This window comes from Musca autumnalis, unplaced genomic scaffold (genome assembly GCF_047663935.1).
Source record: "Musca autumnalis isolate F117 unplaced genomic scaffold, ASM4766393v1 scaffold_5, whole genome shotgun sequence".
In the NCBI taxonomy this organism is placed as follows: Eukaryota; Metazoa; Arthropoda; class Insecta; order Diptera; family Muscidae; genus Musca; species Musca autumnalis.
Window position 1 is genome coordinate 47,243,940 of NW_027412088.1, and position 12,922 is coordinate 47,256,861.

The following is a 12,922-nucleotide window of genomic DNA, read 5'->3' on the forward strand; positions in this document are numbered from 1 at the left end:
GAGAGAGAGCGAAAATGGCTTTCTCTTCTACCACAGGCTACCAGCAAAATTTCTGCAGGTAAAAAATGGCAGAACTGATTTTTCGATTTTTGTTTGACGATCATTTCACAATGAAGGAGTAAACGGACGAAAAGCAGAAGAAAAAGTCGAACGCTGACAAAACTAAATTAAAAACTGTGAAATAAAAGACGAAAATTGATTTTTTATGTTTCTTTTTGACATTGCTGCTAGATCTACCATTTTTCCGTTCCTTTACTTTTCTGGTAAAAATGTTCATGAGAGAGCAATTTTGAGCAATTTTCACACTTTTCTCTTTTACCACCCTTACCATTAAAAAAGTAAAGGAACAAAGCTAATGAAAGAATGAAAAGTATGAAAAGTTGTTGAAGTTTGCTGACTGTTGCTTTTTCTTGGACGTAAAGGAACAGAGCTTTGGTTTTCAAAATTTAATAGGGTCCACTCTTGAAATTTGGAACTTCGAAATTTGCTACCATAAAATACATGGTAGAAAAAACCAGGTAAAGTAAGTAACCAGACAGACCTATTACAGCCAGTTTCCCCTCCAGCGATATTTATGGTCTGTTTCAGACCTGCAAGAATCTACTAATTTTTACTATTTTTTCCGATAACATAAAGGAAAATATGTTATCGTAGTAACAAATAGTAGCTTCTTGCAGGTCTGGAACAGAGCATTTAATAGTTACTATTCGTTACAATTTCATTCCTCAAATACAACTCTGTGTTCTACTAACAGATGTTCGTATGTTCTTTAATTTCCTTCTCATCTATCATTCTAAACATTAACGCTTGCTTCTTCTCTACTGACCAATTGATTCTTATTCCTCCAAAATATTGATTGTGCAGAGGAAAATATCAATGAAAGGATGAAAAGTTGTTGAAGTTTTCTGACTGTTGCTTATTAATTCAATATGTGGCCACATCGTACTCTGTGGAAGGAATTAGACAATTCATCGTTGAAAAATTGAATTAGTTCCAACAAATTGCGTACACAAAATGAACCAGTACAACACACATCCGCCTATCTGGGCTTCCTCCGGTGGGAGATCAAATTATGCTAATAATAACATGAATAACATACCCTGTGTGCCATTCAACTTTGGACAACGCTATGTTCGTTTTGAGGGAACAAATCGTATGCCATTTCCCAGCAATCATTCACAACATAAACAACAATATCATCATAATACTCCCGTTGTGCCTATCAGACACCCAGCTCCATCAACAAATAATTTTCGTCACCATCGCCCGCAGAACAATAAAAATCGTAACTTCTCACCAAATATAAATGTTCGATCATTTAGACCACATGCAGGGGAGCCAATAATATTTTCGAAGGGTCCAAACACGCCACTATATACTCCACAAAACGACGATACTAATCGCATTTTCTCCAACAACGGTAGGTCTGCAAGGTCACCCCCAAGAATATCCACAACATTGTCTCAGTGTCCCTCACTGCCTAAAGGTCCAAGAACACCACCACATACTCCACAAGACGATACTAACAGAAATTTTTCCAGCAACGGAAGATCAACACCAAGAATTCCTCCACCGAAAGGTCCCAGGACACCACCATATACACCGCCTCCAGATACCAAATGCGTCACACCGCCTCCGCCTGTTTCATCATCCTCAAAAAAGATTCTAACTAAACAATGTAATGAAGAGAAAAAACTCACGAAGAATTCTCACAAGCAAAATAATGCAAAACAAAAGAAGATCTCAGAAAATCGAAATTCTTGTGTGACCAAAGCAAAGAAAAAATCTCCAGCGAAACAATTCAAATCTGCATCAAAACCATCACCTTTGAATACGGCGGTTCAACAGTATTTACTACAAGTTTTAACGTCAAAACCTCAACCAGTTGATTCAACAGTGACAACAATAAATTCAACGTCATATCTGTTGTCTTCAACGGGCATATTGGGACAACCACCACCACCTCTGCAGACTCCACCACCTTTACCGCCCACACCGGAAGCAGCTCAGCCGCCTCCACCTCCACCGCCTTTACCATCTGATGAATCAACCGGAGTTGCAAATGGAAATCTCGATCAAAATGATTTCACAAAATCTTATATAGAAGCCGATAATTCATCTAAGATTACCATGGACACATCTAAAGGTAAATAATGTTACGAAATGTGTATCAAGTGTTAGTATAGAAGACCTTTAAAATGTATTCTGTCCATAAGAGACCTTTGGAAAGTCTATAGAAGACCTTTAGAAGGTCTTTTGTCTATAGAAGACCTTTAGAAGGACTTTTGTCTATAAAAGACCTTTGGAAGGTTTATTGTTTGTAGAAGGCCTTTAGAATCAGTTCTGTATATAGAAGACCTTTAAAAGGCTTTCTGTCTATGGACCTTCTGTCTATATAGGACCTTTGGAAGCCCATTAGATAGTCTTGTTTCTATATAAGACCTTTAGAAGCTCTTCTGTAGGTAGAAAATCATTAGTCTTGTCTATAGAAGACCTTTGAATGCATTCTGTCCATAAAAGACCTTTGGAGAGTATTCTGTCTATAAAATACCTTTGGAAGGTCTTCTGTCTATATTAGAAATTTAGAAGGTCTTCTGTACCATAGAATATCTTCAGAAGCTCTTTTGTCTAAAAAAGACCTTTGGAACGTTTTTTGTCTATAGAAGACCTTTAGAAGACATTTTGTTAGCAGAACCTTAGCAGATTTTCCGTCTATAGATGATCCGTAGAAGGCTTTCTGTCTAGAAAAGATCTTTAGAAGCTCTTCAGTATATAGAAGACCTATATAGAAAATCTTTAGAAGGTCTTCTGTCTTTAGAAGACCTTTAGAATGTCTACTGTCTATAGAAGACCTTTAAGGTTTTCTGTACACTGAAGACCTTTAAAAGGTCTTCTGTCTGTAGAAGACCTTTGAAAGTTTTTTTGTTTAAGGAATACCTTTAGAAGGTGTTCTGGGTATAGAAGACCTTTGAAAGGTCGTCTGTCTATATAAGACCTTTGTGATGTATTTTGTCTATAGAAGACCTTTGCGAGGCCTTCTGTCTATAAAAAGCCATTACAAAGCCATATGTCTATAGATCTTTTTAAAGTCTTCTGTCTATAATAGAATACCTTAATAAAATATACTGTCTATAGTAGGCAATCAGATATTCACTTCATTTTCCTATTCTCATTCGATTTATTTTTCTTTTCAGTATCTGGGCCAAAGGTGAAGACGAAAAAACAGCGTAAAAAATTCTCATTGTCAAAAGCTACCATGAAGGAATGGAATATGGAAGAAGCCCAAATGGCTCTAAAGGCAGAACAGGAACTCTCTAAAGATTACACCAAAGAAACTGTTTTGAATTTACGTTTTCCCGATCCTCCTCTCAATCGTGAAATAGTTCAAAGCTATTGCAAAGAAATTGAATCGGTACATTTCCATTCAAACTTTGCACCACGTTATTGTCTCGTTTATCTCAAGGAAGGTGTAGATGCCAATAGAGTTGTTGAGAAAATTTCAAAAATACCATTTGGTAATGGTTTTATTTCAGCCGAAATACGTAAAATGGCAAAGCCAAATGGTCATGATGACGCTAAAAATGTAGATACTATTGATCCGTATACTTTGTATGTGGGTAATTTGGCACCCACGGTGGTGTGTAAAGTTTTAAAAGAACACTTTCCTGGTGCTGCACGTATAGACATTGGCTATTCGCAACGTTTGAAATGTACACGATATGCTTTTATACGTTATCATAAAGCTGAAGATGCCATTGCTGCTTATCGTCGCATGGTGAATACCGAACTAGAAGGTCGTACATTGATTTTAAGGTTTCGTCGTTACGATTCAATTTCCAAGGAGGATAGTTTGGATAATGCCTTGCAAGAAGATGAGACAATGGCTGATGGTTACAGTATGATAAGTACCAGTTCATTACCCTCTGAATTATCAGATGCCGTTAATACATCCACACAGGATGAGGCAATAGAAAATGTAGTAGATTCAACAACGGCAAGTGATGTTATCTCGAATATGCCAACGATTCAAATTAATGAGGATGTTACAACCACTTCTCCAGAAAATGGAACTAACTCGGTGGGAACAGAGAAAAATATTTCCATGGAGGAGGAAACAAATGAAGAACAAACCAATTCAAAAGTAGTAGATAATGGATTTGACCAAGATGAAGTAGAAAATAGCACGACAATGGATATTTTACAAAGTGCTGAAGATCAAGAAGAAACTAATTTAAATTCATGCAATACACACATGGAGCAGAATGTCTTGTTAAACGACAGCGTAATAGGGAATAAAGAAACAAATTCAACAAAAACAAACGAAACTGATTTGAATTATTGCCTTCGAACAGCAGCAGATGTCGTAGGAGAAAATCAAACAGAGACACCAGTAATTTCAGAGACTGATTCAAATTCATGGACAAACCCGTCTCAAACGTTAGACATATCTGATCTTTATGCAAATCTGATAGAGGATAAAGAAAAATCTGTTGCTGAGAAAATCAATGATGAACATGTCGATGAGCCAAAAAGTATTGAAACAAGGAAACCAATTGAAAAAGATACACATTTTGATACGCGTCAAAAATCAGCAATGGCAATTTCAGATAGTAACAGCGATGATAAAGGACAAAATGATGCTGAGAGCATTGAAAAAACTCAAACAGTTGACTTTGACTGCAGTGAAAGGCCGAATTTACAATCAAATCACAATGTCATTGGAGCTATAAACGATGCAGAATATTCTAATGCTAGTCAAATTAATGATAACATATTCAATGAGTTAAAATCCAGCGAAATAAACCAATCAATAGAGAGTGGAAATAAGACTGATTCAAATTTGTGTACTGATATTTCTACAGCATCAGCAGCAAGCCCATCTTTAGAGCACAATGCAAGCCAGTCATTAGACAATGACGAAGAAGAAGAAAATATAGTTGATCATGATGCTGATAAGGAAATTAATGAGGAGAATGAGACTAATGACGAAACTCGGCCAAATGAAAATCAAACTGATAGTGAGTCTATGGCTTCACCGATTCCAAATCAAGTAAACATTTCGAACACTGATGTTGATGTGTTGTCATCTGTACCGAATAAAGAAGTATCGTCGCATTCAAATAATACAAACAATTATCCTTCAGATTTGGAAATGGAAAAGCATCGGGAATGTAGTGAATCTGAGACACCGTCATGCAGCGGCACATCCACAAGCGAAGAGAGTACAACAGGTAAGATAAGAACCATATTTGAGATTATTTATTAGTATTATTGTTTATCCTGAAGGTCAAGATGAACACGATGAGGTGATGATTGAATTTTTATTTATTTGTAATAATAATATAATTGTTCCACAAACATCCCATACGGGACAATGGAGACTTCTCTCATATCAATGAGTGCACCCCGATTCATATTAGCTCAATGATATGGGACCTACAGTTTATAGCCGAGTCCGAACGTCGGGTTTAAGACGCCAACATTACTGAGGGGTATTTTGCCACCGTTGAAAAATTGTTCGATGTTGCTTGGCCGGGGAATCGAACCCACGACCTGCAGCGTGCAAGGCGGGCGTGCATACCATTGCACCACGGTGGCACCGGTGATTTCTATTGGATTGAAAAAGATGAGGTAATGATGATGAAAGAACTTTTATCCGGAGTATTGCCGTGTTTTTGATGGATTATCTGGTAATAGATAGAAAGAACTAAATTGAGTAGTTATGTACTTTTGCCAAGCCATGGTAAAATAGCTCGAGAATTTATGGTCCAGGACAATATATCGTAACGAGTCCTAAAAGTTTGTTTTTAAATCCTTTCGCCAATTCTGCCAGACCTGTATATATTTGGTCTGTTCCTTTACTTTTGAAAATGGTAAAACCGGCAAAAGTAGTAGAAGGTGTAAACTGCTCCCATATGAATGGTATGGTGTCCGAAGTAAAGGAACCCTTTTCGAGTAAAAAGTGGTAAAACTTGAAGATTCTTGCAGGTAAAGGAACAGAGCTTTTGCCAGACGTCCAGGAGAGAGTAACCTTCTGCACAAGTGTTCCTACTTGGAAAAATTACGCATAATGAGTCAAACCCGATAAACACACCAGATAAGTCCAGCATCAAACCTGTGCTTCACGTAGGTTTCTATGCTGCTACAACAACAAAAACAACCGCAGGTTATAGGCCCAATATTAACCCGCTTTTGAAGGGTCATAAACATCTGCTCTTAGGGACATTAATGCTCATCATGAGTTGTGGCATTCGTTTCTCGGAAACGACCGAAAGGGGTAGGGGTATAGTGCAGGGTGAGCAGATTTATACCTCCACGTTTTACACGGCCAGCGAGGACGCCTCAGCCAGAATTAGCAAACAGTGTCACAGTTCGCCAGACGTCAGATGGCAATCCGTCGTTTCTCTTGGGGCAGACCATCTCCCCATAATTGTCTCCATCAACAGACCGTCCGATTTCATCACCTCTTAAAGCCGCACTTGCATTAATCAACGCTTTAGAAATTTGTGCAACCCTTCTGATGTTCGGGTAGCAGAAATGACGTTCCAAGACTTCATCACAGCTACAGCCGCTCACCATATACCTACTGATCGAATACCCGAAGTGAGAACAAATTTCCCGGCAGAGACGACATGATGAACTTCGCCGTGCCTATCCCAGTAACACCAGAGACAGTGAGCTGACACTGAAAATAAACCGGGGAACGAAAGCGGAACAACCAAAAGCCGGAATAAGTGAAAGTGTTGGCAACGGTTAAGATAAACACTTGAAAGCACAATCCCACGGCAGCGGGTTCTTACGTACCGGATTGACCCGAAACCAAAAGAGTTTCGGGCAGCGGCTGCCAACCCAGCATTATATGCTGCTACAAGAACAACAACAACTGGAAAGAAGGAAGATAGGGCGTCAGTCACGTTTGGCGACGTTACGCTAATTGATCCGTTGTGGTGCGAAGATGAAACTCTAAATCATCCAAAGCGTTGGGCTCTGATGGAATCTACATGGTAATGCCCAAACAGCTGGATAAGCCAGGAGTCGAGTATCTCATTAAAGTTCTCAACCTGTCGCTAGACACCCACATCGTTCCCGAATTTTGGAAATGGGCTGGATGGTCCCGCTACTGAGGCCAGGCAAGGATGGTTAATCTTACAGGCTGATTTCTTTTTTTCAAACGTAGCAAAGTTCCTTGAGGCTTAAATCCTCCCCAGCGCCGGAAAAAGCTATCATCATCATGTCGATCATCAGCATGGGTTTCGTAAGGAGCAGAGTGATGCACGCCCTCACCACACATATTAGCTGAGCACTCAACCGCAGCAAGCCGTGAGATAGAACTGTGATGGTGGCGCTTGACTTTCCAGGTGTTTTTGATGCTGCCAAGCACTCCACACTGTTTGAGGACATCGAAACGGCCAAATTCGAAACGTTCGATAATCAATAATAAGTGTTGACGTAGAGTGAAACAGGGAGTTCCCCAAGGTGAGGTGATAACTCTGAAACTATTTAATTTCTACCTCTCCTGTATTCCACCACCTCCAGGCGGCATTGAGATAGAAGTATAAGTTAATGCTGGGTTGGCAGCCGCTGGCCGAAACACTATGATTCCGGGTCAATCTGGTACGAAAGAACCCGCTGCCGTGGGATTGATGATTGTACGATTTTGGCGTCAGATAACTTCCCTGATGTTATTTGTGAAAGGCTGAACTGCTATTTGACTGATCCGACTGAATATGCAAATATCCGCCACTAAATCTACGGCCACTCTGTTGCAGAGGTGAGCATTGAGTTAAATGTCATGGTTGATGGTAGCAGAATTCCGACCACCAACTACCCCAAGATCCTAGGGGTCACATTCGACAGCATGTTCGCGTTGTCCGCACATGCCACACTTATCTTTGACAAGCTGAGATGTATGAACAAGTCCTCAAATCCATAGCCGGCAGCACTTGGGTTGCAGATAAAGAAACCTCGTTGACCGCATACATATAACGCGATAGGTCTGTCTGTGGTAAGCTATGCGGCGGCAGTGTGGTCCAGTGGACCATCTACGTGAGGAGAAAAAGATCCAGTGGTGCTCAAATATTTTATGCGTTAGCCTGCATGAGAGTCCATTTCTTTTGCTAAACAACGGCAGATGAGGATGAAGAGAGCGAATTTGTTGTTGTACATCAAGCATAGCTGCATCCATAACAGCAACACATTGGCATGATTTCCTTGCAGAACCTGCTAGGCTGTTACCGTGAGAAGCACACTAATCATGGTGGATTGGACACCTACATAACCATGTCAGGATCTGCATGATCTAGAAACGTTACCAGAGAGAAACCATTCATCAAAAAACCTATCAAACAAGCTTAAAAAGCATTCACACATATGCAGTCGAATGCGGTCCTCGGAGAACATACCCCATCTATAGCAGCTGAGAAGTGGCATCTGCCACGACAAACCAGAGTAGTTTTGGCTGAACTACGCTCGAGATTATGCAGCCGTGTAAATTCCTATAGGACAAGGATCGATGACACGGTGCGAAACATCTGTCCAGCATACGGTACTGGTCCGCATTACACCAACTCAATTTACTCCAGTAACTTTGTGGCTACAACCCATTGAAGCAGCTACATTCCTTGAACTGGAGATAGAACTAGAGCCAGATTAAGCAGAAAAACGAATATGACATACTGTTACAACAACAACGGGTTGCACCCGTATGTCTTGTTATCTTATTCATTGCTTTTTTCCCAGACTTTCTCCCATTGTGGTTTACTAACCCAACGTCTTGAACAAGCATTACCTTGTTGTTACCTATGGTCTTAAAGAAGGAGAGGGTACAACGTACATACATATGAAGATTGGCATGTGAATGTGAAAGCCTTTATTTTTGTCTAATTTTAGACGATGGACTGCTACAACAACCACTCTGTAAACATTCATATTACACAAAGTTACAGATGAACAATGTCATGATCTCTCCCAAAATGTATTTATATGTATTTTTGTCTTGTCTATTCATTCGTTTTTTATATTTAAAACATTTTATGTATTTATTTTTATCACTTTCCTTCTTTTCAGATACTGAAACAAGGAGTGATAGCACTACAAGTCATACAATATGCGAGGAGAATAATTCAGTGAAATTGCAAAATTCCAAAGAAGGTAAGATAATTATCAACGAAACTTAATTCTTTTCATTTTTAAATTCCCTTATCCCACTGCAGACAAAACAGAGAGTACCATAGTTCCCAGTATAATAATGGACACCATCAAATCAGAACCTGGTGCAGAGGATGATGATATTGTTGGTGTTAACAATTTACAAGCTACAAATCCAGAACTTTTTAATATTCCTATAAAAGTAGAAACAAATAGATTTGATGAAGACTATGAATTCTACTCTGTATGTGGCAGTAGTCACAAGGAAGAAAGTTTAACATCAAAAGTTCATTCTTCGGCGGCAGATAATGCTTCAGTTACATCTGAGACAAGTGATTCTAGTTGTGATTTAAGTGAATTCTTACGCCTGTGTGAAAGTAGCCATGAGAGTATGGATGAAACTTCACCACCTAAAAAGAAATTGAAAACTGCCGATAAATCCAAAAGAAGAACAAAAACTCCTGTGAAGAATGTAGCAAATGTTGTGGATGATATTAAGGAAGAGGTAAATGAAGAAGGGCTGGGTAATGCTTTGTCAATACCAACAACAATAAGCACAACAAATTCTACAAGTGAGGACAGCGCAATTAAACAAGAATCAATGGAAGATGATGCCATAGACAATGATATTTTGATCATTGATACAGATGATATTTTGTTGGCGCCTTTGCTAGATATTAAGTCCGAGGACGCTCATCCGGCACAGCCAGTAAATCAAGGTTCTGAAACAGTTAATACCGAAAGTTGTAAGAATACTAATGCTAAAGAAGATGATTTAGCAAGTCCAACAACTACATTTACTGTCCCTTTAACAACTCCAAGGCTTTTGAGAAGCAATAAACAGTTAAATTCGTCACGAACTAAAGAAGAAGGGCAAACAAATTATCCCAAGGAAAATCAAATAAATTCTAATAAAATTCCTAAAAAATTGGTAAGGACATCAGACAAGGAAAAAACATCCTTACCTATATCAAGATCAAAATCGTGTAAGGGTAATTCCCCATCAAAAAGTACAACAATGGAAAAACCTATTGCAAAGATAAAAGATGAAGATTTAGTACCTGCAAATAATGCCTTAAATTCATTGGGTTTTTACGATTTGACATTGGATGATGAACCCCCTGCTGAAGTTAAAATAAAAATTGAACGTGAAACTGAAGATCTGTTTCTTTTACCTAAGACGGTTATTAAGAGCGACCGAAACGATACCAGGGATATTCCCAAAGGCAGCAGTATAAAGAAGACGGTTGTTATTAATGTTGAAAGAAATGAAACCAAGGAAATGCCTAAGGACAGGAAGAGAACAAAGAAACCAGATAGGGGTCTTCAGAAATGTTCAGAAGTTTCTCGAAACAAAAATACAAATGAAATTATAGACTGTACAGATGCAAGTGATGACGATGATGGTAAGTACATTAGTGTTGTTGAAAATGGTAATATTGGGTGGTGTGCTTTATACATCCTCCAGTCTTTAGGCTAACGAGGGTATTAACACTTTGATACGAACAAAAATGTGGCTTAGCGAATTTATGGTTTAAGACTCCAAGTACATTTGAATGAAATTTGTTTCATAGAACTTATGGTCTATTTAGTCCGTCCGCCGGTCTATTAATCTGAATGGCTGGTGCGCACGATAATGCGTTCAAGGATCAACTGATTTGGTCCAAAATTGCATCTCGTAATATTTTGTCCAAACTTAAGGTAAGGTCACATTAGGCAAATATTTGCTCTAGCGACCGGCAGTGTGCGCTTACTGAGATGCAAGTGAGCATAAAATTCAATGCATTATTTACGCTTTCTTCAATGTCCTTTTCGTCCTTTCTTTTAAGAGCCGCTATAAAAGTACCACAAGATGACGTTTTTCAGCTTCGAAATGTTCTGCCAAAAATTTTCTGAGCGACTTTTTTGCAGAACATTTCGAAGCTGAAAAACGTCATCTTGTGGTACTTTTATAGCGGCTCTTAAAATAAAGTACAAAAAGGACATTGAAGGAAGCGAGTTAGAAGGTCGAAATGTTCTACGAAAATAATCCTCATTCGATTTGACTGAAGACATGTAATCTCAAAAATAAGCTAAAGCAACAGCTAACAAAGATATAACGCTAATTTCTGATGGCTTATAGGCTCTCCAGCAAAATATTCAACACGCCATAACTCGAAAGTTCGACTCACGGTGGATCTGTCCTTCGGGGTTCTTAATATACTCACCAAGGGCTTTCATCTCCAAAAGGAATTATCTCTTGCCCAAAATTTGTGTTCACAGTGTCATAATTATATTTTCTTATTTTAGATGTCATCATTGTTGGCTGCGATAATGAAAGGACGACATTAAATTCGTTTCCCAAACCTAAAACAGTTGGCGATAAAATCAAACTTGAAACACCAAGCCATACCGATTTGTCAACAAAACAAAACTCTCCACAATGTACGCAACACAAAAAGTCATCATTCTTTGGTAGCAGTAAAACATCAAATCATGGTGACAATCTTGATAGACTATTTAAGTTGCTTGATTCTAATTCAGATTCCGATGAAGAATTATGATGATGATGACAAAAACAGCAACAACTACTACTTGCCAAAGTTTATACACACTCAGATACACACAACGTTTTATTTATTTTTTTAAATATTTTCAAATATACTATAAGATTATTTTTATTTAAATTTGTAATTTTAAGATTTTCGTAGAAAAGATATTTATTAGAAATATCATAGTTTAAGTTTAACATTTATTAATTTGAAATTTGATTTCGAATCTGAATGTTTTAAAAAGTTTAACTGTCTTTTTTCTAAAAGCTTTAGTATTTTTGTATATCCCATGAGAGTGTTTTTCGTAATTATCTTTAAATTGTGCATCGTGGATTGAAGATGTAAAACTTTATTTTGGTTCTTTTTATATGTTTTTAATATATGTAACAACTCCTGTTATAATACATAGTTTAAGCCTCATGGCATTAGTCTTATTGAATGTCAAAAAGTCTAATAATTAGGTTTTTGTAAATAAATAACATCTCACAAATATGTATGTTTTTTAAATAATAAAGGTTTTATTTAAGGCAGAGTATTTGTATTTTTATACCTCTAGACTTTAGGGTATATGTACTTTGATACGATAACAAACGTGCCTCATAGAACTAATGGTTTTAGACACCAAGTATGTTTGGACGATATCCGTTTCAGACTATTTGGTAAATGGCTCGGTCAGCCAGTCTAGCTGGTGCACACGATAACATTCGAATGGATTAACCGATTGTCCAGACTTAGATCAAGTTCCAAGATGGGCCATATCCCCGACAAAAATTTTCTCTAGAATGGTGCGCAGATAACCCTCGAAATGAGTAACCGATTTGGTCCAAACTAATATAACATATTTCTTCCAGACATATGTGAAGTTCGAATTTAGACTTTACCGGTAAACTCCTTCGAATACCTGCCAAAATTTAACAAGTTTTGGAAAAAGTGTAGCTTAAGGATATGTCTCGGAACGTTACCCTATTTTGACGCTACGCTAAGTGCTATTCAAAATATTTGCGCTTTAATCTAGTTCAAGGTCACTTCTCGGATCGGATAATAGCGGCTAGGGAAAATAGATACGGGCCTAAAAATTTACGATGGAAACTATAAAAATTTCTTTCGTCTTCTTTTTTAAAATTAGGAATCTTTTCATAGTTTACCATTCCTCATATGGATTTTTCTACTGTTATAGGCTGAGGGTATTTAGCTGATTCGGTTGATTCTCCCCAGCAAAAATTCGAATCCGTTAGTCATTATGT

General features: G+C 38.0%; 1 protein-coding gene across 1 annotated transcript; it reads left to right on the forward strand.

Annotated features, from left to right (window-relative positions):
- The first annotated feature begins 790 nt into the window (after positions 1-790).
- On the forward strand, positions 791-12,210 carry Pof (RNA binding domain-containing protein painting of fourth). Its single transcript, XM_073990292.1, has 5 exons — positions 791-2,146; positions 3,195-5,231; positions 9,067-9,150; positions 9,213-10,553; positions 11,437-12,210. The coding sequence occupies exons 1-5, from the start codon at positions 1,015-1,017 to the stop codon at positions 11,688-11,690; spliced, it is 4,848 nt and encodes a 1,615-aa protein (XP_073846393.1). The 5' UTR covers positions 791-1,014; the 3' UTR covers positions 11,691-12,210.
- Positions 12,211-12,922: the final 712 nt, after the last annotated feature.